Consider the following 26,264-nt stretch of genomic DNA (forward strand, 5'->3'; position numbering starts at 1 on the left):
ATGACAACTGACCATACACAGCTTAGAAATGCTACACAAAAATGGCATCACACTGTATATACACAATGCAGGTTAGAGAAGCTCGTCTTTGTCGAATGGGCATAACGGATTATATCATCTTCCCATTTTCTCAAGAGAACAGACTGCAGTGTACTGCAAGTTTAAATAAGCTGCATTATATGTTAAATACAGCTACACAGAGAAGCAATGTGTTTTCCTGCACTGTCTTAGTTGAGTGTGTATATACGGGAATAACTGCTGCTCCTGTTTTTAATGTGGAAGTCCACCCACCCCAAATGCTGGATAAAATATATTATACTGATATATTGTCTTTCAGGTTACTAAGTTTTTATTTAGGCAAGACTGCTTGACGCATCTGTTGGGCAAGGGATGTGTTGCTCTTAAGTCTCTGGCTATGTGCGGTGCGATTGGATGGGACAGTTCAAGCTGCCTCCAATGGCTTGTCCTTGTCCAGTTACGTGACTAGATTGGCTCAACGTAATTGGCTGGGTACAGTCCCTCTCGGCCGTTGTCCAAACGACCTCTACACCAGCCCTGCTCATCTTCGTCCTCAGTCTTGGTCAGTTCATCGCCTGTAAAGGAGACAAGGCCCTCCTTAGTCAGCAGACAGTGAGATATTCTGATATTCTGACATGGAGGCATCACATTCCTGCTCATTGACACGCTCTAGATTTTTAGATTGTACATGTGCTTTTGTCTGGTGTAATAACTGGTCTTATTGAAATATGAAGTCATGTATAGGTCTTCTCTGTTGATTTGATGCTAAAAACAAACAAAAAACAACAACAACAACAAAGAGCCATTTTAAAACCTATTTTGAATTTTCTGATCAACAGCCTTTAACACAATGTTGTCAAAGCTTCTTCTATTGTTCCTATTGGCCTAAAATTGCTCAAATATAAAAGATACAGAGAACAAACAAGATTGTGTAGCCATGCAGCTTTTTTCAGTTTCACCCATGTCATAGAAATTTCAGTGACTTGAATTTGATTAACAAGCCAATTTCACAAAATAATGACGGTAGAGAAAAAGCATACAATGAAGATTTTGACTATTGTTAATGATATCCGAAGTTGCTTTTACATTTTGTGTGTTCATGAGGACACGCAAGGCGTTAGAAGGGCGAAATGATACAAAACATTTCTCACATTATTTCACTAATCAACAGGGGGCAGTAAAGAAGCAAGAACTATGACAAGAGCAGGCAGGGTAACACAAAACAAAAACTTACCCTCCTCCGAAAAATAAAAATAAAAATGTAATTAAAATAATAAAATTAATAAAAAGTGCCTGCAACACATTTGTTTGGCCTCAAGGATTGACATTCATTACACTTTGGTGATTAACACTGAATATAATCATATTCTTCGTTTGTTTAAAAGAAAAGTCCACAGGGCACATTTAACATTTTTGCTTACATCCACATGAAGGGATAGAGGAAGTCCTAAAATAAAAACACCTTATCTCAGACCGCAAGGTTAAAAATAGCTTGTGGAAACAAATTAAGATGCACAGCTGTGGAGTCTTGAATAATAATTTTACTGTCTTTAAATGGATAGCCATGTCATGGTGTCAGGCTCTAAAAGCACTTTTTTAAACCATTTCCTAAAGCTCTTGAGGTAATTGGTGGTAAGTGCCTGTAATTTGTTTTCCATGTGGCCATTATTGACTAATAACTGCTATCCTCAAGCGTACGGGCATTTTGGGGCAGAAATGCGAGAGTTGGTGATTTCTGGCCTCCTGTGCACAGCTCCTCATCTCATCCTACATTGGAAGTTTTTACCACATGATGGCAGTAGGGAAAAAATTTATCCCGTGTCATGTGGCTGCTGACAGTTACCTGCTTTGAAAGAGAGCTCATCCTGCTCCTGGCCTTCATAGTCATAGAGAGCACGTACACGAACCCCTTTTCCAGTGCTGGATTCATCTTCAAATGAATTCCCATTCCCACCATTCTCATTGCCGGAGTATGCAGCTGGCTGCTCATCATCGGACCACTCGGTCGAGTAAGCTTGATTCTTATCATAGCTGCTCACGCTGGAAGTGAGAGAAAATGCAAGGGTTCGATGTCAGCAGACTGGAAAGCACATGACTTAAAACATTTGTCCGGATCAAGGCAATAACACTAATACATTTTATATCGTTTACAAATTATACGAAAAGGTAAAAACCACAAATGAACTGATCTTACTATCAAGCACTGCTCGCATGGCTATTTTCCCCTGTGCCAATGACCTTCATTTTTGTATAAAGCATTTAAACACAACTTCTCAGCGGCTGACAAAATCCTTTAACCCAATTGACACAGGAATTTTACTTTATTATGAACAATCCCAATTAAACCAATTTACAATTGCAATAATTGACTAGGACAGAAAATCAACAGCTGCAAATGGTACCCAGCAAATAAAATACCTCTGCTTGAGTGAAATTTTGCTAAAAAAAAAAAAAAAAAAAAGGGAAATTACACAAAGTATGTTGCAATGATCTTATTATAATGTCCTGATTGATTGATTCATAATAAAATTTCTTGCATCAAGAGAATGATCGTAAACAATGGAGTCCTTGAACTAACCTGCTACGATCACCAGGTGGAGCCACATGGTCGGTGCTTGGAGTGGGTGGGGCTCCGTCTGGTTTCTTCTTCTTTGGAGGAGCATTGGCCTGGTCTGGATTATATTCCTGGCGAGGAGAGAGGAAAGGGAAAAACGTGGAAGCAGAATAAAAAGTGTCAATAAAAGGAAGGGAAAAAAAGAGGTACTTTATATATATATATTTCTTTTTTTTTTTTTTTGGTTGAAGGTTTGATGATGTACCTCAAAAGCTGGCCAGTTCATATGCATCCCAGGACCGTGGTTATTACTGAACCACTTCAGGTCCTCTTGTGTGTTAGCAGCCAGAATCGTGCGCTCCAGTTCTCTGTATATTGTAGCATAGCTGAGGAGAGAAGGGAACAAAGAATGACGACAAAAGTGCCAGAGGGGATCTGTGTGTGTTTGTGGGGAGTCGAGGGGGTTGGGATCCTGCCAATTTGGCAACAGAGCCCACACTGTAGTTCAGATTCTGGGTTGACAGACCTCCAATATTGGGGCATAAAAAGACTCGAGTGTCTCCCTGAGTTTTCTGGAGCCCTCGACAGCTGAGCTATTTGGCTTGAACAGTTAAAGCTTTGTAGAAGAATTTTACTGGGCTCTCCCAAAATGTCTAAATCACTGCAATGTGTAACAGATTAAAAGAACACATTCAACCCGTAGATTTATTACTGAAAATACAGGGTGAGACACAACACTGATCTGGTCAGAGAAGTCTTTTTTTTTTTTTTTTTTTTAACATATATTCTGGTATAATTAAGCACACACATCACTGTGATGCCAGCCCTCCCAAAAGCTGGAATATTAACTAAATGAAACAGGTGAGGTAAAAATTAAGCAACTTGATTTCATAACTGGATTTTGCACAGATGAGTGAAGGCCTTTCTCTGTGCGCAGTGATATTACTACTTAGAGCGCAGCGACTGTCTCTCTGCAGATAATAATCCAAAGCTTTATCCTGTGATACTAGAGGAATATTTAAAATACATTTAATTTTGTCTCTTCAAATAGTTATAAGAGAAGTCTCAAGTAAGTTTAAATTAGTGCCAGATTCCATTCATTGCAAAACAATCTTAGCGTTGCAAGAAAAAGAAATATAATAACAAAATATACAGCCTTATAAATATACGCAATTTCTGTTTTTGTCTGGATAAATACACAAATATTATACGCTACAGATAGCTCCATGTCTGAGGAGGAAAGAGCCATAAATAAAATGAAAAGAACATAAAATTAAAAAGCTTAAATATTCTATGCAACACAATAGACATAAACACCCATTAAATAGTTTCTCATCAAACAGTAGACAAATGTCTCCCCCCAAAATCTCCAAAACAAATCTATGGTGAATGATGAAAGCAGTTCAAACCTGCACATTGTGCGAAGCTCAGCTAATGCCATGTCAAGCAAAGATGGCAGGTTTGGTTAAAGAACCTGAGTATCTCTTTGCCACGGCTGCCAGCTTTATTGTCACATGCAGATTCAAAACAGCCGAGATTTTGACAAGCATTCCCTCTGACTAAAATTCAGTTTGGCAGAAACATCACTGACCCAATCACTATTTCATTAATGCTCTGAGTCTGAACACTAATGAGAGAGACATGCCTGGTTGAGAAGGATGTTCAGTTTTATCACTTTGAAGTGAGCTGCACTGAGTTTGACACAATAAATCCAACGAAGCTAGTATACATTTATTTATGGATTATTTCTGATTTAAAGCAAAGGTAGAAACAGCTCTTACAATTCAATACCAACATTGCATGCGCCCTTAGTGCAGTGGCGTATGCTGTACATTGCATATAATGGCAGTTTAATGTACTCTAATTATATATAAATCCCGAGAACATCTAGAGAAAGTGATAAAACCCACACTGAGAAATCTGTCAGGTCTGTTGTCACTCATACAGTATTCAGTATGTCAGGGCAAATGTAAAGATCCAGTGATCCTGAACCAGCAGCTCTGTGAAGCCTAAATATGCTGACTAACCTTTGGTTCTCCGTGAGGTTAAGGTGGCGTTTGATATCCAGCAAGGCCTCTTTGAGGAAGGTCAGCCTCTTGACTTCATGCTGCTGGCACTGGTCAAACACCTGCTCCATGCTTTCCATATACTGTGGGGTGCACTTGTTGACCTCCTCCAGTGACTTCTCATACTTTTCTTTAGCCTGAAACAGAGAAACAGGAAGCACCATTAAAATAATCAATTTAATAATAATGCTCTCCATTTTAATGACTACAGTATTCTTGCATGGAGCATAATGTACTGTAAACTGAGTCTTAGATTATATGCCCAAAAAAAAAAGGGGGGGGGGGGGCTTTAAATGGGTTTTGCACTACCACTAACTTCTGAAGGTTTCAAAATATGCCAGTGTTTTGGCTTATCTGTACAGCCAAATATCGGCTTCTGTAACCAATGACATTATTTTAAATGGAATTTTGTATTGAAGAATCAAAAACCTCTGAGCTGCGTTCATTCATCACCACGCAGCATTTGAAATCAGTAATTTATATAGGAATATGCCAAATGTCCAATCAGTAGCCATTTAAAGCCCTGCCGGGTCGCCAATATGCAGCAGCATTCACAAATGCCTGGAGTTGGAAGATAAGACAGGTTGTTGCTTTGTGGTCAGTTTCCAGAGGAACTTGGATAAAGTACCCCCACCCCCCCATCAAATAACATCACTCAGTTTGCCTAATATTGCTTTTTCATTGGAATCAGACCGAGATAGCTCTTAGCTTTTTATTTTTGTTTTTTCTGTGCTCTCCTACCTTCTGCGTATCCTGTTTGCATTTGTCCACCTTCTCATGGAGTTTCTTCTGCTGGTCTGGTGTGACACTAGCCTCCGACTTGCCGTTGGCCTCTCGGGCCGCAGCCAGCTTTTCCTCCTTGCAGGCCATGTGATATCCTTTCTTTGCCGTCTCCATCTGCAAACCCAACATGCAGATTGTCGGTATCTCCAATAACTGATTTGACTTAGAAGTCACATTTTCTCCTCTCAAAGCTTGAATTACTTTGCTCAGACAGGATATACAGCGCCTTGCTGTGATCACAATATCTGTCTGCATAAATATTACGGGCTAGAGACATTTTTACCACATAGAAAAAAAGGCCAATGTCCTTGACTAAGTTCTCTTTTCTAATACAAAGCCACCTCAAGATAGCTGAAACCAAAAAGATCCTCAAAAGGATGACAATAGTGCTAGATCATTGGCTTCAGACTGCCAAAGTGTGGGAAATACTAGAGTCAGAGATCTTAAATGCAAGTATCTGCTGCAAGTATTTCAGAACACTAGCGCATATATATATATATATATATATATATATATATGAGTGTCAGTAGGATTGATACAAAAACACAAATCCATTAACTTGTTGAATCACATGAACGTTCCTCTTCATGCTGCTGTTGTGTGATTCGTTTCAATGAATCAGCCCTCACCTCCTTCAGCTTTTTGGCCCATGGTTTCTGAGCTTTCTTGAAGCCTTCCTCCGCTTCTTTGGCCTCTTTGAAGCCTCCGATCATTTGCTTGTGATACGCTTCCTTCTGCCAGTTCTTCACTTTCTCAACGTCTTCGTTCAACAGGTTGTTCTTCACGTCTTGGTGTAGCTCGCTCACCTTCTCTGCCTCAGTCATCACGGCCAGCCAGGCTCTCTCCACAGAGCCGTACTGTGGACCTGGGAATCACAAGAAATTATTCATTCTGAAAGAAATATTTAGTGAAATGTTGCACAGACAAATATTAAGTCAAAGCAAATGCCAAATTGTGCAAACAGAGCTTTGGCAAATCAAAAGACATGGAAAACAACACTTTATTGAGCTATTTATTTTATTGAACTTCTCTGCAAGCTTGCCTTTCTCAATAAGCTGTCTCCATCTCTTCGACCAGGCAGTTAGCTGATCACCGTAGGCTTTTTCTATCTTGGCACGCTCCTGCAGGCAGCTCATAAGGTCATTGCAGAGCCGATGGCCGTCATCAAATCTCTTGACAGCTCGTTTGTAGTTCCCCACCTGAGAACAGAGAGACAAATACTATGCGTTAAAGGGAGGAAATTGTCTTCTGTTTCTATATGGCAGAGGAGGCTGAGGCAAAAAGAGTAAAAAAGTGAACTTAAATAAAAGAGCATATCTCACGATACATGTACTTCATCATGTTAAATCATTTGGGAGATTATTAAATGCTATTAGAATGGCAAATCCAAAAATATAAAACCATTACAGCAGTCATGGGACTTAGAGTTCAGTGTTTAAAGTTCAGTTTGATAGTCCAGAGCCATTTTACTGTTGTTTTTTTTTCCCTTACATTTTTTGTAATGAACAGAATAAACACTTTATTTTGCTCTAATATTTTGCTCTGATTTCATGACTGTTTGTACATATTTATTTTCAATTCACTATGATAATACATTAGACTATGATCTCATATGCAGATAACAAGTAAAAAGGACTATCACTTATTGCATTAAAGAAACACATTAACTCCTGTCTGACCCAAGAGACCCAAGAGTCAGACAGGACTAATTATTGCAAACAGTATGTCCTTTGTGACATAATGTTTGTAATAATTCAGGTATAAGATATTGTAGGTAATATTTATTAAAGGACTGCCCCTCCCCTCCCCCATTCACACACACACACACACACACACACACTCCTCTCCCTGTTTCTTGGAGACATTTTCCTTTTTAGTACCTCTGTAACTCATATTTATTGTATTTTATCTTGCTAGGTGTTGGTGTGGATACGTGCTATTGTGACACTGTGATTTTCCCCCTTAAGGATGAATAAACTCAATTTAAATCACTTTTAGCTATGTGTACCCTAACCCTAACCCTAACCCATTAACAGAGTACAGTCCATTAATTGCAATACATGACACATTTTAAATCCAGACAGGAAGCAGTTTCAGCCATGTCAATCCCTGAATGAAAGGTAACAAAAGCTGCATACCTTTCTTGTCTCGGCTTACTTCCTGTCAGAATGATTTACTTTTTTTTCAGCTCTTGCCACCTTAAGTGAGACTGCCTTAGTAAAAAAAAAAAAAAAAAAAAAAGAAGCAGTGCACGGCTGTGTGGCTCCTCCTCTTCGGTGCCTGCAGGAAGCGTGAGCTCATGGTGCATGATGAAGGACGGATAGTGAAGGGGGGGAGGAGGAGGAGGGAGGTTGCTCGTGCTTGTGCATGTGTAGTTATGCAATGACATGGGCTTGTGTGTGTGTGTGTTAGTGTGTGCACAAACTGCAACTGCTTTAATCCTCTTGAGTGGTATAATGCAGGCAGACAGATTCACATTCAGGCACAGACGACGAGGAAGAAACAGAACTATAACGTATAAACCTCAGACTTTATGTGCATTCGCTGCAAACACATACACACATCATCATGGTGACACGAGTCATGAAGAGTGTGTCTGATGTGTTAACTGGCCACAGAACTGTGCTGTGATTGGCCCTGACGTGAGCCTGCATGTGTGCTTATTGTGTTGGATGGCAGAGCTGCAGGCAGGCAGTGAGACAGGTGCGTGACGGTGTGAGTTTTGGCCTGTGTGACAGACTGCCAAGTCACACCAACAACAACACACAGGTGGACTTGCTGTACATATGAAAACACACCTGAGAGCTTGCATTTTAACACAGCAGGGATTATTTCACAGTCCTATCAGGTCTGGTAATGTATCTCAGCCCATTTGTACGAGATATAGACATTGCAGATGAATCGACTTGAGAATAAAGCAGATTTCTGGCATTTAGAAGGACGAGCTGAGTGTTGTGAGTGTACAGATGCTATAGGCAGGTGCATGTGGTGAAAGGCCGTCTCAGAGCAGCTGATGACTGAAGCTCTTTGTCTTTGTATCACGGCTATTAGCCTCAGAGACACAAAGAAGGCTCTGTACTGGGGAATTCATTCGTGCCAATTTGTTAGACATGTGCGCGCGCACACACACACACACATATACACACACTGCATTTCAGCCCAAGTGGAGATGCCTATAACTTCTATGGAGTTGATATTTACAACAACATTTGCGACATGGCTTATAACTACGACAATCTGCAACAAAAAAATATTTGCAATATATATAAGAAATACAAGAATACTTTCTCAGTAAAACCACATTCAGTGCTTTCATCTTGCTCAATTGGCTGTAAAAAATTAATCGTGATACATATCTAAACACCAATTATTCTAGTTTGGTTTGAAGGCTTTAGGTGAATGATGGGGTCCTTTCAAGCCTGAAAAATTATTCTTGAGAGTATGGATGAGCACTTTTTTTTCTTTTTTTTTAAATAGGCTAATTTATTTTTCACAGCCTGCCTTCACCTTTTCATAGTTAGAATGGTAAATTAAGATCATTCCCACCAAGACAAATGTAAACTCAGCTATTCTTACTAACCCTAACCCTAAGGACAAATTCCAGGCTTTAAAACACATTTCATTCCTTGTAAAAATTAACACCATGCATGTTAATTGAATAAGAATAATGCAATTGTTTGCTGACAACAAACCATCAGACTTTACAATGACTTTACAATGTCTGTAGTCTAGTACAAACCAAAGAATAGTTCTGCTTGTGTGTAGTTGTGTGTGCTACACTTCCCTTTATTATCAGCAGTCTGACCAAAAATACATACAATGTAACTTTCCACTCATGCTATGGTTTGTTAAAAGCACTACTGCCTCATGAGGAACTCGTACATAAGGTCATATTTGAAAAACTCTGGACTTAAAGCTTACTTAGACATGTATTTACGGGAAAATGCATTTTCTTGTATCCTTGTAGAGGGTGAGCAAAGACTGTTATACCACTCTTATGTCTGTCTAGTGTATATATATATAGGAAGTGAGTTTAGCATAAAGAGAGGTACAAACTGCATCTCTAAAACCAACCAAGAAGCTTGTTACAAGTCCACAAGGGAGATTTAGTTACCTTCACATTAAAACAGTTATTGAAGTGTTATTTATCCTTGTGTTTGTAATGAAGAGAAAGCAACAGACATCAAACCCTGCTTTAAAGCATCAAGCAACATTTTTTTACTCTCACTTGAATTCTAATCCCTCAGATGTGGATTACAATATAAAGTGAAGTGATCCTTTGTCCTGAAACGACATCATTATCACTCCGTCTACGAACTACATGACTCGTAATCTAATTTTCATGGTTTCAGTGGTGACTCGATTTCAGGGGCGAAATCAATACAGAGAGGGTGATTGGTTTTGGTGAAGGGAGAGACGCCTTTACCTCCCAGAAGCTGTCCATGGTGTCGTCAACACCTGCACTTTCATCGTAGGAGCCAGACATTTTCCTGGATGTGGCAAAGTACTCTAATGACCAAACCTGTCCTCTGCAACAGAGCTGGGTTCCTCATGCACTGAAAGAGAGCAAGACAGAGAGCAGCCACAATTTAAATAACAGTAACATAAAAAAAAAAAATAAAATAAATAAATAAATATGGACACATAGGAGGACTGTGAGCAGGGGAAGACATTTGTAGGAATGCATGGCCAAGCTGACCTCTGTGCAAGGCTAAAGAACAGCAATGTAGCAATTTTCTCTTTCAAGTGGAGGGAACATGTCAGCGTGAGGGTTTCTATTTGAGACGTTTATAATAATGAGATAAAAATACTCTCCGCTGCCACGCATACAGAGCCTTGCCCCAAGGAAGGAGAAGGGGCATCTTATATTGGTGTGTCCTAGAAAAGACACCGGTGAGAGTGGAGCATCACACAGCTCTGACCCTGAATTCTTTCACAGAGAAAACCAACATGACAATTTTAAATCTGAAAGATGCACGTGGTACACATGCATCATCACAAAGTTCACCTGCTTTGTGCGAAATCATTGCATCGTGTTATTAACCCGCTTTAAATAGAATAGAAACACACTAAAACAAGATCAACATGACTATTTTCACCCCTTCAGATGTCCTTTAATGACATGCTTTAATCACCCTTTCCTGCTAGATTTCCTCCAGCATATTAGGTGATTTATACTTATTTGTCTGATATCTGGTCGATAGCTTACCACCAAGATTGAAAAAGAAGAGGCTGCCAGACTTTGTATTGGTATTGAGCTCTTTTGAAGCCTAATCCATTTTGCTCATGACTAATGCTTTTCCCTTGACAGAGAGCTCTTCATCGCGCTGCAACAATCAATATGACAACACAATAATACGTTGCCTCATAATCATGATGAGGCCTTGTTGATAATCTTACTGCTCAGCAAAGGTTTCTTTGTCTTGATAATTAAATGCAGTTGATTGTGGTCGTTATCTAACTCAGCTCATGGTCCAAAAGTGTGAAATGCAGTTTTATTTTATATTTAAATAAAATTACGGAGATTTCCAACGGTGCTATGAAGAGCTAGGAGTAATTCGCTCCTTGTACCTGTAAAGTCCAAATTAAGTGCAAGTAAAGCGTGCAAGTAAGAGGTCAATGCAGATGAAGGATGATTGGTGGGCATATCAGATTATAAACCGAGTCAGCACTCTATATTCTCCTGCATCACCAGGAAAATCAAATATTACCAGTGTCCTTCATTCTTCATCATTTAACCTCCTTCTGCAGTCAAGTGCAAATGAATTCCAGAAACATCCTTCATCCCTGGGATGAGTCATGAACAATGACCTTCTGTGTTCGACTCAATTTGAACTAGCCAGGCCTCACTTTTCTTATACACAACATAACAGCACAACTGTCCTAAAATGAAAAATAAGAGTTCTGAAATTACAAGGTCATCTTATGAAGGGAGAGTAATTTCAGCAGCAGTTCCTGCTGCGTGCCCAGTGTTTTCATCCCGTCGTTTCAGCTGCAGAAGAAGCAATCTAGTCTGGCTCAGAGCATTGATTGATTTAACTGAGCTGTATTTCATCCCTGGTCCCTGGTTACTGCCCCCAGCCATCACAACAGTCAGTGGGACTCCTAACAGTCACGCCTTTTAGACAGTGGCTGTTTCAAGAGGACACTCTGTGCTTGCACAATATAACACAACGTGTCAAAAGACTATTTCATGATTTAAGAATTTCAGTGGCTGAATAAGAAAGCTAATCACATACAGATCAGATGAAGCAGGACTGTAAGACCTCAGTGGCCTCAAACCTGTCCTTTACAAATACACACTTCATATGAGTCAAGACATTTTTGAAGGGGAGAGAAAAAAATTCACAGTAAAAACTGAACTAACAATAACAGGTAGCATTTCATTATCTCAATTAACAAACACTATTGGTCAACCCTGTACACCCTTCATCCTATTCCTCCAACAAGCTTCGGTATCTGTGACTACAATGTCCAATGACATCAAAGCCTGATAAGCTCCGGCTCGATGCCAAAATCTCATCTCACAACACGACAGTGTGCAGCACCCAGCACCTGGCTAACCAAAACACAAACTTAAATCCGCAAAATACTTAATCCAATTTGGGGAAGACAAATAATTGCCAGATAGCCATCCACACAGCCATTTCTTTAAATAATTATCCACTCTGTCGTATGGATGATTTAATGTGCAGGTTTGAACTGACAACTGAACATTTCAATTTCCGAAAAGATTATGTATATAAATAGAAGAGTTGCTGATATCGGGATTGGTTTATTATTATATCATTATTATTTTTATTTTTTTTTACAGACAGCATGGACATAAATACCACTCACTGTGTAGATAAGTGATACAGCAGAAAGGGAATACATCACAGAAAAGTCACAGTTTGCCTCCACAGTTCGAGACTCTAGTGTGTCAGTAGTAAGGGTTGCAGGGCGGCAGTAGTAAGCGCGCTAGAAATGGGCTTATATGGCAGTTATTAAGGTTAAGCCACCTCAGTGATTGGGAAAACTCTTGTTTTCTCCAGTTACCTGTGTAACTGGAGAGAAAAGACAGAATACAGTGTATGGTTCTAATACCACTCAATGCTTATTAGAACAATGAGAACAATGATGAGAAATTGACAGAAAAACAACACAGGTTCATGTATAAAACAGAAAAACACCAACATATTGCACACATTGGTGAATTTTTTCAAGAAACATTGACCCATTTGGATCTCTCTTTCAATTTGAAAGCAATAACTTTCAACTATCCGACAAAACACTGATGCCAAATCAATTTCTTTTGTAAAGTCTTTTTGGTGTCAGTTGTCATGTCACAAAGACAACTGTGATGTCTGAAGCTGACAAAATGCTACAGTCCAGCTCTTTAAATCAATAGTCTTTGGCACATTTACTTACCATTGTTGGTTCCATCATTGCAAAATAAAAAGGAAAAACAAATTTGCAATCACATACAACTCTAAAATGACAGATTCCTTGTGGACATATACTTGTTTTTAATCCAGATATAGATATCTCCTTTTCTGGTTGGTGGAGGATACAAATCTTTATTTTCACAGCTTTGACCTCTGCAGCCAAAGTGAATGCAGAGAGGATGATAAGTCTGACCAAACCAGCATGTCTCAGAGGCTGAGGGATAATCCTGCAGTGTGCCACTTGAATGGCTTTAGAGGGGGAGGGAAGAAAAGCAAAGAAGAAGCGGATTGGATGAGTGGGACACAGAGACAAAAAGTGGGAAGAGGAATATGACGTGGACCTTGAGAAAAAACACAAAACAAAACAAACAAACAAAAAAACTGTGTGAACTAAGTTGTTATGTGCCAACAGATTATCATAACTGTGAAACAACAGATAACGTGCATTCATCTTTATTTTGCAAACCTTTTTCTGCTCACACATCATTTCACCCCTGTAAATGAGCTCACAGCAACTACATACCACAGGCACTTGATAAACAAGAATTCTTTTAAGAGAGTTAAACCACCTGATCCAGGTGAGACAAACATCCCTAACACAGTCAGGAATGCAACGGTTTTGAAGATCCTTTTAAAGTGCTGAATGGGAACTCCAACAAAAACATAAGCTTGTTACAGTAAGAAGATTTCAGAGAGATGAACTAACTTTACTCCAGCACATTATCAAGCTCAACGTCTCCTGACTGATTAGACAACAGCAGCTGAAAGGCGAAGTTGCTGACCAGGTTATCAAAAACTAACAATGAGTGCACTTTCAAAATATCATTGGAAGAATCAGCTGTCTGATGTTTTGATACAGCTGGTTTACGATGCTGTCTGGTTGTCTGTTTATTCTGTCTGGTGGGCGCAGCATGGCCTCATCTTTTACTGAGGACGCACAAAGGAGAGAGACAGAGGGAGGTCTTTCATTCAATGAGCAAGGAGGGGGTGACAGAAAAACTGAGGGAGTAAGCAACGGCAGGGAGGAGAACAGGAGGGAATTGGATTGGCACCAAGGATGGAGGTGAGAGGAGTGTGGTTAGGCTGGGGAAAGTTGGAGGTGGCGTGTAGCTGGCCAGACAGCCAGACTGTCCCTGAGTGGAATATAGAGACCCAAAGGGCCGGGAAAGCAGCTGAACACATCAGGACTGTGATGTGATTCATCCCACAGTGCAGCATAGTGTGAGCAACTGGCTTTATGTGGCCAGGAGACAGAGCGGCCTTGTGCAGACTTCACACACGCCTTAACAACTGAGGCCATCATTAAGCTTGCCATGTGACCATTGCTTTTGACAAGAGCAAGAAGGCTGGTTCAGTGACGCAGTGTCAGCTGTCCACTCCACAGGTCTGGGACGTCCCCAAGTGTGTGTACGTGCACGTAACGACACACAAGAAGGGAACTGGTGGAGTGGAAGTACATACTGAACCCACAGACAGAAGGAGACAGACCACTGAAGACTCACTGACAAAGAACATTCAGTAGTCAAAGCTATTTAAAACAGGAAGTGTAATAAAGGGGAACTGAAGGGAGACCAGTGAAGGTGGAGGGTTGGATGCATCAGCTGAACGTGTAATGCTGTGAGCTCTGGCTGCTGCTCACTGGGCTGTGAAACAGGAGAGGTAAATGTGAACTGACATGCTGATCCAGACGGGGGATCTGATACTGAATTTAGAAGAAAACACAAACCCTCATCTTCTCCCTCCCTCCCCATCATCAGCTCTGTGCTAGACCAGCCAGCAGCGTAAAGATCTGAAACAAATGTATATGAAATGTCTTTTATTTGTTCAGAAACATTCTAACAGAAACCAACAATAAGATCTGGAAGAGAAGTGGCATTCCCAGGTGTTGTATTTATTTGTTTGGGAATATTTTGAGTTTTACTTCAACCAATGTCCACGTAATCTTTCTTGGCAAATCATCTCTTAGTTCATGAGGTGTTGGACCAAAGGGAGTGTCATGCTGCTAGTGAGGCTAAAACATGACAGGATAAAACACCACCTACGAATCTGAAAGCAAAACATCACACTGAGGGACAAAGTGACTGTCACATGCAAACTAAGAAAAGGCTAAGGCGACCCTGGCTTCACCATGAACTACACAATCCCAAGGCTGAGATCTCTTATCAACCTGTACAAGTGACTCAATTGACATTTTATTCTGATTTACAATGAGCCTACTTGACTGTAACTGCCAGATGTTATGCAGCAACACAATCCATAGCAGCATTGACACAAGCAGGCTAGCTGTGAATGTCACGATTTTAAAAACACAACATCAGGAGGATGACTGAGCTATCTGATCACAACTGCCTCCAGAGGTACTCTGCGCTTTATTGCTCTGCAATAATCTTATTTCTTTATTCATATTTTTTTGTGGATAGGGATGGGGGGTTAATCAATATCTATTTTTGTGTAGCTGGGTGAGTCAGCCAGGTATGCTATTGCTCAGCTCCCCAAAAGACTGTACAATTCATTATCACTGAGATTTAAAGAACAACAACAACAACAACAACAACAACAAAAAAAAAAGGTATCAGCATCATGGAGTAATACCACACTTCACTGAGCACTGCAGAAAATTTGCCTTGTTTCTCCATCCCAATGTCCACAGGCAGGTCAGAGGTCACGATCAGCCACAGGTCACACAGAGCTGGCAGAAGCAGAGTGAATGCTGACACACCATGCTGCCGGTCATATGAGAGCCCTTAAACAGTCTGTGCTTAAGTTTCAGTGTCCACTTGATACAAGCTCTATCCAGCTTCACCAGAGAGGATGAGGTAATGTGATGGAGCTGTAAAATAGATCAATGCTGGCAAACAGTAATAATAACCAAAACTAGCTGAATTAAAAACCAACAAACAAATAATAAACAAGGCCCTGTGATGGACTGGCGACCTGTCCAGGGTGTACCCCGCCCTTGCCTGGAACATTGGCTGGGATTGGCTCCAGCATCCCCTGCGACCCGGAAACAGAAAAGCGGTAGAAGATGGATGGATGGAGAAACAAATAAAAAAAACCCCAAAACACAAATGCTGCTACTAAAGCACATGATCACAATAACATGATCACTAAAAACCCCCAACACTGATTAATGCAGTACAATATACATGATACAAAAGAGTGAATTATAGTAATTCCGGTAATGAAAAGTTTGAGACTCGAACCATGAATAAGCAAACTTTACAGTATAATTTGGACTGACGTGTCCAACTTGGCCAGTTTAGGAGCACAATATATATCTGTAATCTGCTGACCCAGTGAAAAGACAGAAAAAAAGTAAAACATTTTAAAGCTAGAAAAAGGGAAAATCTAGTCCCCTTCCAACTACCGCCAGGAGAGAATGCCATAAATCATAAATAAAACAGGAAATGATATTGAGATGAGAAAAAGAGTAAAACATGGACAACCATAACAACTCCTATAATAGAAAAGCTATCATAAAACAATAAACTTAAACTAACATTTATTGCTTTCTAATTAAAACCCTTCAGTTCCTGCTGGCAGGTGATGCAGCAGCCCTTTTTGCACTGGAGAGTTTTGTCATTGTCGTGCTCAAAAAGTTCAACCCTGCAACACTTTAGTTCAAACATAGTCTGACTATATCATTTAACAGCAGTCGTACCTGTTTAAACTAACAAACAAACAAAAAAAAGGCTAGAAAATACCTACTCTTTGAGTCTGGTTGATGTCATGACATGATTGGCATGTACAATATCACAAAAAGTAGGAACTGTTTACGCAAAACAGCTTTCACTGACAGAGTATAGCACACTGAATTTACTTCAGTAAGGTTCTGAAAAGGAGAAAATGTATTTCCCATTTTGTACAGCTATGTCAAAAATGAGCGTCTTGTATAAGTAAGATGATAGTGTTGGTATATGATATATGATATATGATGGTATATGATGGTGTTCAGCAGCCCAGAGCTGGTAGCTATATTAAGTCTATACGCAAGGTTGTTATTGCTGTTGAACACACTAAAATAAGATAGCATAGAAGATAAGGTAGCAAAGTAAACATTTTACCTGCTGACCATCAGTATATTAGTGTTTGCCATTGTGAGCTTACTGCCATTATAACATTAACATTTGGTTGAAGTGCCACAGTGCCGACTTATAGCAACATAGCAACACAGAGCCTTTGATGTTGATTGTCTTATTTATATCCATTTAAAATGACTAGGGAAAGCATCTTATTTTTTTCTCAAGCTTTCACAAAATCTAATAGCAACAGGATCAGTTCTACTATAAAAGGACTTGTTCCTTTGAGTATTCTGATTTTACAGTGGGAAAGCTAATACTGCGCTGTTAGATTTATTTACAAGCCGCTGTCTGACAGAACCATCAATGTGGAGAGGGTTAGGTTTAGGGCATAAAAAAATAAATCTCACAATAGGAAGTATTATACCAACACACACACACACACACACACACACACACACTTGTGACTGAATTGTGACTTAACACAGTGTCCGGAGCGCTGCTGCAGTGGTTATGTAACTATCAAGCCTCTTGCCACAAGCCTGCTGGTGACAGTGAAGACAGAGGAGGAAAAGCAGCAGGGGGAGGGCAGAGAGAGAGATGGACTGAAGAGGCAGTGCAGAGAAGAGGCTGGAGGAGACAGACATATTGTGATGGGTGGTGATGAAGGAATGAACTGCCGAAATGCAGCAGTAGTTGTGAGATGAAGTGGGGAGGATGGGGGAGCACTGGTTCCAGACCAGCATTTCCTAACATCCAGGCAGAGAGAGGAGCAGAGGAAGGGAGGGTGTAAATGAGAGAGGCAATAGTGAATCTGGGAATATTGCTTCTGCCCTCTTACCGTTCAGCTGCCTGCACTGAATACTGATAGACTGCCTTCAAATGCATCGCCTGTACACGTCTGTGTAAATGTTTTAGATGTGCGGAGGATGGGAGGCGGAGTTACACTGAGGGCCTCAAAATATTTGTATAAAAATACATATAAAGCAACAAATAAAAAATTACTGAAATATGTTTAAAATATGAAAGTCCATCAACACTAACTAACTAAAATTATCTGGAAATGAGAGGCTCCTGAAGATAAAAACATATCTTTGTTTGCTTATGAAAGTAAAAAAAGAATGAACTTCTTTGCAGCCAGATGAAGGTCTATTACAATTAGCTGCAATCAGCTTGCATTCAAATAATGAAAATATCCACATCCTCACAGTGCCCTTACATCTATATTGCTGTATTCACCATCTTGGGATAAAATGTTGGGATGCTAACATTTAAAAATCAGCATTAAATGCAAAGTACAGGTGATAATGATTGGACTCAGATTGGATTGAATATTAGGTAAATATATAGTATGACCTGACAATGTTAGGGAGTTCACGGTCATATTTAAGATTCATCTGCTGGGGAAGATTGGCAGCTGTACAAAATGAGAACACAAGCATGATTAAATACATTTTTTTTTTTTATAAATGGGAGCTCATGTCCACTAACATACAAGATACTGTTCGTCCTTCACAATGGTGCAATATACCAATTATTTTTTTATATTGAGTAAAACACAGTTGTGTTGTATATGGTGTCAATGCATGTGGCTGTATTATCATTACGTCTGGAAAATGGAAGCCACAACACCAGTTTACCAAGAGATATGCAACTGAATGTCCAGAGCATAATCACCTTACATCCCTATTTATACCCACTTCTAAAGCCTAAAGGCCATTTAGAGAGAGCGAGTGACCGATTCAACTATGTGCCAAGTTACGGAGCTAGTGACCAAAGAGCTGAGTATCAAATCAGACCAGAGTTTCAAAAATCAGTTTCAACTTACAGCAAGCAAGCTATTTATTTAACTTGAAAGGAAAACCTGGTCAGATTTGAACTGGTAAAAATATAGTGACCAATAGTTCATAAAAAAAACAAAAAAAAAAAACAACCATCAGTCTTACTTTGAATTGGCACTTAACTCTAGTATTTATTTGACGCAGACTGTCATTGCTAGTTTGGCTTGCAGAGTGATAGATGGGTATGCCTAACCATGAGCCAGACTGATGCTAATGATTGTTAAATGAAGAAAATAAATACATAATGGTGTAAATTCAAGCACTGGCTAACCATTCTAAATGCATAAACAAGTAAGCAAGCTTAGGCGACCTGCTCAGTTGGCAACAGGCAGAAACCGCAACCAACTCAACATCAACATTCAGGATTCATACCATCAATATGTTACAATATCTACAGGCCGTGCAACAGAATCTGGCTGAGTTCAGACAGAAAATGTACCAAATAAATTGAGAAACTCTAACATGCTATTTATTTCCCATTTGCTCCATTATTACCTTCAGCAATAATTTATTCAAGCACACAAAAATTCCTCCTCTCTTTTAGAAACTGAATAGAGATGTTGATTGCTTGTTCATACTGAATTAAAAAAAAAGAAAAAAAGCCTTGATCTGAAGATGAATTTGTTGATAGGGGCTGTTCCAACTCTTAAAAGAACAGCTGCATGTAATAATGTGTGGACGAGATTAAGAGGTACAGTAATCCTAATGCTGATTGTATTTTCTGTGTAGCTCTGTTTCAGAGTTCCCGTTTAAGACATCCTCTGTTTACCAAAACACACTATATTCTGACCCAGCTTCCTCTCACCCTGTCCAAACTGCTGTTTCCCTGGAGAACTCTAAGTGAACTGGGCCATCATGTGTTCTGATGGGCCTTCTTACATATGTAAACAACAGTGTTCAACAGAGCACCATGCTGTAGCAAGGTTCTGCCATTATAGACACAAAACAAAGAGATCAAACACCGAAATCAATAGGTAATAATCCCCTGACATATCATTCTTCCCTGTGAGTCAACAAAAACTACTCTTAAAACTCTCTTCTCAGATAATTTCATCTAAAACATAAAAAAAAAACAAAACAAAACAATATAAGAAGAGCCAAAGTGTTATGGCTACCCTAGAGATTACAGATCAGTGGACAGGATCAACTAGAGAAGCTAGAAAGCTGAGATGCAACCCGACAGTAGCACTGTAATCCTATATGCAGCATTGCACATGCTCATGCACAAAGTAGACCACATTTACATCAGTCCGGAATAAAGGTTTTAAGGTCTGCAACAAACTTGACCCCTCCTATAGTTAGCACATAGACAGACTGGGACACCCTCATGAATTATTGACAGAATTCACAAAGAGCTATTAATTACCTGCAGTGGTATGTTTAGCGTCATACTTTTACAAAAGGACCCTTTGAAGTGTTTGGCCCTGTGCTAAAGCCTGGCATTGTCCTTTCCGAAAATCTTATGCACCTTCAGACCAAATAGGATGATGGTAAATAGGAAGATTTTGGTAGACAGATAGCACCAAAATCCAGCAAGGTCAACTCACCTTCTCAACCAATGGGAGGTCAGGTTTCTATAAACCTTACAGAGAGCTGTTGGTCCCCTGCAGGAGATCACCTGTGGAGGGAAAAAACACGAGAGGCAGGACTCAGACCATTTGGCATCAAATAACAGTGAAGACAGTTAAGTGCTGCCAAATTGCTCTTAAATGGAAATAACCCCCAAGTTGTTTCGAATGATGTGTTAAAACACCAATTACCAGCACAGAGGTAAAAAATATAGTCGAAAGAGATTCGATGTTACAAAGGGATTTGCAGAATTTCATTTTGAACAATCACAATCAAGGAGAGATTAGTTAACACTGACACCATGCAAAGGGGAATATTTAATAAATTCATCCTCCTCAGTTTCATAGACGAATACACCAGCTGGTGGGCAGAATTAATGTTGGCAGAGTCATTAACTAGTCAAAGTGAAAACACAGCAGAACATGATTAAATGGGTTGATCAAACACAGTAAAAGATGATTATGTACTAAATGGCCTTAACAGAGAGGAAGGTCAAGCATTCCATTTTGAATTAATTTTGTATTTTCGATATATGACAGCAGACAATATGTGAGACTGACATAAGACGAGAAACCAGGAAGCTACTTGCTGCAAAAGATAATGTAAATATGTAGAACAGATTTGAAAGAATGCAAATTTTCTGCTGTCACTAAAACATACCAGTTTTTTGTTTTAAATCAGCACGCAGCCCACACAAGAAGCAACGCAAACTCTCCCACACTCCAAAACAAAGCTTTAAAGCCTCAAGAAAGCTGGTATTAGGGAATGGGTTCAAGGTTGGAGTATATTATACACAGCTATCGATATAATATACACCAAAACAACAGCATCATATACATATATATATATGACCCTAAGAGAGGGGGTGGACTGAATTTCAGGCAGAATCCTAATTAAGCAGCCTGCTGATGGGACAAAGCAACCTGAGATGTGACAAATGGGATGCCTGACAAATGCCTCGTCCAACTGAGTCTGGCACAAAAGCCATGCTAAAATGCTGAGTCATGCTCAGTAGATGTTTTTGGAGCTTTTTTGTTTCCCGATGACTGTTCATAGTTCAAAGATACAGAGTCTCCTGCAAGCAAGAAATTCCAGCAAGGATTGCAATTCATTTAACAGTGAATGCCAGTTTGTGATTAATTGATTAGTCACTCAACAGAAAATTAATCAAACTGTTTTAGTAACCAAGTAGACCAGTTTTAAATTAAGGCTCCTGGTTGGTAAAGTTCTTCAGTTTGTCAGATCTGAATGAATAAATACTTTTCTTCACGTTTTATAATAGTAGACCTGAATATTTGGGAGATTTTAGATTGTGGATTAAACAAAACAGCATCCTGAAGATGCTGCTCTGGGTTCTGGAAAACTGAGACAAACATTTCCTCTACTTTCACTTTGACATTTCCAAGACCATGCATTCAGTAAAACCCCAATCAGCAGCCTTATTTATAGTGAATCAAATGGTTTGTTGCAGCCGTAGCAACACATTAGCATATGTTAAAAAGTGTAACTAGAAACATGCCACCCAGTGAAGTACATTTCAATACAACCAGTAGTCTCGCCATCTCTCCCACTGCCCATGAGGAACACACCCTCTAGTGTTCAAAATGATGACTTGGAATTGCTGCATTCAGGTGCACACAACTGCTACAAAGACAACCCAATGATGAGGATATCAAACTATTCACCACAGAATTGATCCAAACCACAGTTTGAGACTCCATTCTGAATTGACCCAAAGATCATGATACATACTGTGACAACGCTCTGGCTCAAGCTGAGTCACAGCTATGCTGTGATGATTCCGAACAGACAAACATTGACGTGTTGTGTTGACACAGCATGAAAGGCAGCAGGTAGCATGAACATCATTCGCATTGTTCGACAAATAGAGACACACTTGTTGTGAGTAGAAGTGAAGAATATTATCCTGTTATGCCCCTAGTGTAGATACAGAGTAAAAAAACATTTCTTTTAGAACTAGAAATCCCCATTCTTTCTGTCTATGCCACATCTAGTGAATTGCCTACTTCATAACTACTTCTCAAAATAATAATTAATATTATCTTTTTTTATCTGTCTGGCTTTTAGACTAAAATCTCGAATTCAGCTTCGTGGGCTAAAAACCTCCCAAAAAACTGAAAATGTCTGTTATGTGAAAGGCAGTGTGGTTGTTTCTGACAATCTCCAGTGTCATAAATCTTCTGCTGGGTTTGGATGGGGAGTCTTTCGACATGTGTGTGTTTTGTGTGTGTGTTCCCTTCTACACTGAGAGAAATGAGACACTCAGGCTACCTTTCAGCCTTGCTGTTTTTATAGTGTCTTCTTTTGTTTTGTTTTTTTTTGACACCTTGTCAGACACTACAATCTCTCATAATTGGTCATTTTCTTGTCTTCAGTCAAAAAAGTAGAGATGTTTTTATCTGCTTGACAGTTTCGACTGTGGCTCCAGTCTTCCTCAGAAGCGTCATCCAATGTGCTGCTGACGTGTCGAAACTGTCAAGCAGGTAAAAGCATCTCTACTTATTTGTCTGAACACAAGAAAAAGAACAGTTATTGTAACAGAAGACAAAATTAACAAAATTACTATAATCTCTTCTGTTAACAGACCAACGGCAGCTTATAACTCTTTGATCAGCTACCATGTCTGAGAAGGTTAAAAAGCATGCCCTCACACGACGTCTGAAGATCACAAACAACGAACAACATCATCATCATCATACAGGTCAGCAACATGAGCTCACATCACATTTCCTCTGCGTGGTACATCTCATGAGAGACATTTCATAGGTACAGCTCTAACCAGGATTAAATTTAAAGTATATTTTCATCTAAGATGTGTCCTTCCTAAATATGTATTATGTACCAGTTCCTCTGTTAGCATTCACTTTATCTCTATTGCAATAAAAATCTAGTTAATTTTACTAACTAAATCGTGTGATCGAGAGCAATTCTCATCTGAAAAGAAATTCTTTGGTGCTGAGCTGAATTAATTATAGATGTATTTACCATTTAATGTGGTCTGTTTTATCCTGAATTCATCAATGTTTTACATTTAGCAAGTCAACCCTCGCTTGTTGGACTTATTTTAGATATCTCACATTAAATAGAAAACAAACAACAATAGGTTGTCCTGTACTGCTTCCCAGAGCTCTCACACTCTTGTTAATCTGTCATCATTAATATTCACGTGACCAAGAAGAAGCCAAACTGAAGAGGAGTCAGATTAAAACAAATACCTGAAATAATTTTGCTACAATTGCCCTAGAACTATTATATTTTCACTTTCTGGGATTGCTAGATTGCTATGCACTATCACCATGTTACCCAAAATGTATGTGATAAGTATTCTATCAATGGTTAAAGATAACAACGGATCAAAATAATGGTTGCATATGTTTAAATCATAATTTTATTCTGAGAACTAAAGTCTTGAGTAAGAAAATGCTGCCTCACCACCATCAACGGCAGAGCAAGTGAGGCATGGAAACACAAAATGAACAGTACTGCAGATACACTGTGATCACTACAGGAAGTCTGGGAGGACATATTTGTGTCTTTAGAAACTAAACACCAGTCTCAAAGGGAGCTGGATGAATAGTTTGTGAGTTAATTAAAAGCTCTTTATCGCTCAATGACTCCAACAAACATAAGCAAGAGACTCACAAATACACACAAAGAGAAAGGGAGCAAATACTTATCTTTGACAGCTAGAGATATAATTTGCTAAAATTCCATTTTCAATTCAGAAAAAGAAGCCAAAGAAACTAAATAATAATAATAATGATTAAAAAATTACACTAACACATACAGCTATAGTCAAACCTTTGCCCAAATAAAGTGACAGAGAATTAGCTTTCAGGGGCTTGACCGTTTTGGATATATGGCACTGAAGGCACACCTCACTAAATGATCAATACCCTAGATGGCAAAATGATGTTCAGATAGATAAGATGGAAAGATCCTGACAAAACTCTCAACTTGTCTCCACGGTGAAGGGTATGCTAACAAATAGCAGGTGCTCTTAACTCCCCTCCCTGCAACACAGTTGGAATTTCTCTCCCTCTGTCCCTCCCCCTTGACAGTATCAGCATCTCCTCACTGGAGCCTTGTGTCAGCCTCTCTTGGGGGCACCTTGGCTGCTGACAGACCAGGACTCCGGTGGGGAGCGGGTTCAGCACCGCGGATAGCTCCAAAACATGTGGACCTAGCTGCCTGTTGTGTGTCAACCTCACAACAAACAGCTGATAGAAAAAAACCCAAACAACCACACACAACAGCCCTTTAATGAACATTCTGCAGAGAAGCTGTATGTGACACGACAGGCTGTTTACCAGCTGAAGAAGCTGTCTTTAACCAGCCCCCAAATCCCAGAACATACCATCATCATCATCAGTGTGTAACATCTCTAGTGCCAAACCCATGAATGTGCATATGAGTTACTTTGGTCAGCTGTAAGCCTGGATGCATTTCAGTTCGAGGGTAGATTTGATGAATGATTAAAAGACCACACGCACCTACTCCCATGTAAAAAACAGGATGCTCCTCCTCTGTTGGTTTGTCAGGAGGTGGGGGGGGGCAATGACGCTAGAGATGGTTCATCGCTGTGCTGTGACAACCAATTACATAACGTCAGAGAGAGAGCTCTCTCATTTACATTTCGTCCATTTCGCCGAGAAAGCCTAAAAAATTATAATAATAAAAACAATAATGACAGAGGAGGGATATTTCTGACTCCTGTCCACTGCACAAATACTTCATTTAGAGAAATGTAGGGAAGATTACGACATCTTTGCTCGACGCAGGTCATATCCCTGATGTTGTTTACCGTATGCAAAACAACACAAAATGGCAATCCCCCCTCAGCATTAACATCCGTCTCCATTTACTCATATAGTGCACTTGGAAACTGTCACAGACAGTAACTGTGATTCTGCAGAGAAACACACTGCATTGCTAATACAGCTCCCCATAGCAATTCGAAGGGCGCGAGCAAGAGATGCACGATTTAAAAAAAAACAAACAAACAAAAACAACAACGACGGCGAAACCATGCGTTATCCCATGTTTTTAAAGGAATTAAGATCATTACGCTACATGAAACCAAACGGCAGAACAATATTGCTTGGCATGCAAACAAAGCCTGTAAAAACAATCCGTGATGATGCAAGACAGTCTTGTTATGTTCACCCTTGGCGTGTGCAAAACAACGGTGATCCATATAAAATGACGCATGCATAATTCAAAATCGCTATGGTATTGCTAGTGGATGTGGAATACTTGGTCGGTAGCGCAGCAGAGACGAGATAAGTCATTATCCAAATGATACAAGGTTCTTCAATCCCCGCGTCGCCCTTTGCTAAAAGGATGCTCAGCTTCTCTTCCTATAGTGCAGCTGCAATCAGGCATCAACACCGAGCAAGACACGCAGACTGACTTACCAGAGATGATGCTGCCGCTGCTGCTGCTGCGGTGCACTACTACCCGACAGCCTATGCTGCAAATAATTCAGTATTTCCCCTTGCAGTAACAGAAGGTGACCCTGCGTTCCCTGCAAGACTCTGCATCCACCAGATCACGATGCACACAGCAAGGGGGAGCTCCACAGCAGAGGAGCGCGAGGAGGGATGGCCCAGCGAGCTCCTTTCAGCATACGACAGGAGTGGGCTGCAGGGGAGGATACTAGAACCACAGTAGAGCTAGAGTTTTGGGAGCTTAATAATTTCCTTTTGTTTTTTTTTTTTCATTGGCTGAAAGAAAAACTTTGAGTGAATCAGAATTAGGTCTGTGGGAAACATTTGTAATGATGGATAACACACAATTTCTGAAACAATATGGGAGTTTCTGCAATGGGGAGCCCCAAATGTGACTCCCACTTTTTAACCAATGAGGAGACGAGACGCGACGCGTTACAGTTTTTCTTGTCAATCAAGGCCACTTTACACTGGAGAGAGCTAAAAATCTCGGGTTGGTGAATCAGAATCGGGGGG

General features: G+C 39.9%; 1 protein-coding gene across 2 annotated transcripts; it reads right to left on the bottom strand.

Moving 5' to 3' along the window:
- On the bottom strand, positions 1-25,813 carry pacsin1a (protein kinase C and casein kinase substrate in neurons 1a). 2 transcript variants are annotated; one of them, XM_029506672.1, is made up of 11 exons: positions 25,716-25,813; positions 20,256-20,326; positions 9,848-9,977; positions 6,464-6,620; positions 6,051-6,286; positions 5,380-5,535; positions 4,600-4,775; positions 2,838-2,958; positions 2,597-2,703; positions 1,862-2,058; positions 1-593 (listed from the first exon to the last, which is right to left on the bottom strand). In XM_029506672.1, exons 3-11 carry the CDS (start codon positions 9,905-9,907, stop codon positions 484-486), a joined length of 1,320 nt encoding a protein of 439 aa, XP_029362532.1. In that variant the 5' UTR covers positions 9,908-9,977; positions 20,256-20,326; positions 25,716-25,813; the 3' UTR covers positions 1-483. The 2 variants fall into 2 exon arrangements, with proteins under 2 accessions (XP_029362532.1, XP_029362531.1); XM_029506671.1 differs by lacking the exon at positions 25,716-25,813 and adding an exon at positions 22,030-22,127 and having other exon boundaries at positions 484-593.
- Positions 25,814-26,264: the final 451 nt, after the last annotated feature.

The sequence above is a fragment of the Echeneis naucrates genome, chromosome 7, assembly GCF_900963305.1.
Source record: "Echeneis naucrates chromosome 7, fEcheNa1.1, whole genome shotgun sequence".
NCBI lineage: Eukaryota > Metazoa > Chordata > Actinopteri > Carangiformes > Echeneidae > Echeneis > Echeneis naucrates.

Excerpts from the sequence above, each read along its gene's own strand:
- pacsin1a (XM_029506672.1), bottom strand. The coding sequence starts at position 9,907 with ATGTCTGGCTCCTACGATGAAAGTGCAGGTGTTGACGACACCATGGAC. Across the intron at positions 2,959-4,599 it reads AACCTCACGGAGAACCAAAG|CTATGCTACAATATACAGAG; the intron begins GTTAGTCAGCAT and ends TTCTCTCCTCAG. Across the intron at positions 594-1,861 it reads TGAGCTCTCTTTCAAAGCAG|GCGATGAACTGACCAAGACT; the intron begins GTAACTGTCAGC and ends TCTCCTTTACAG.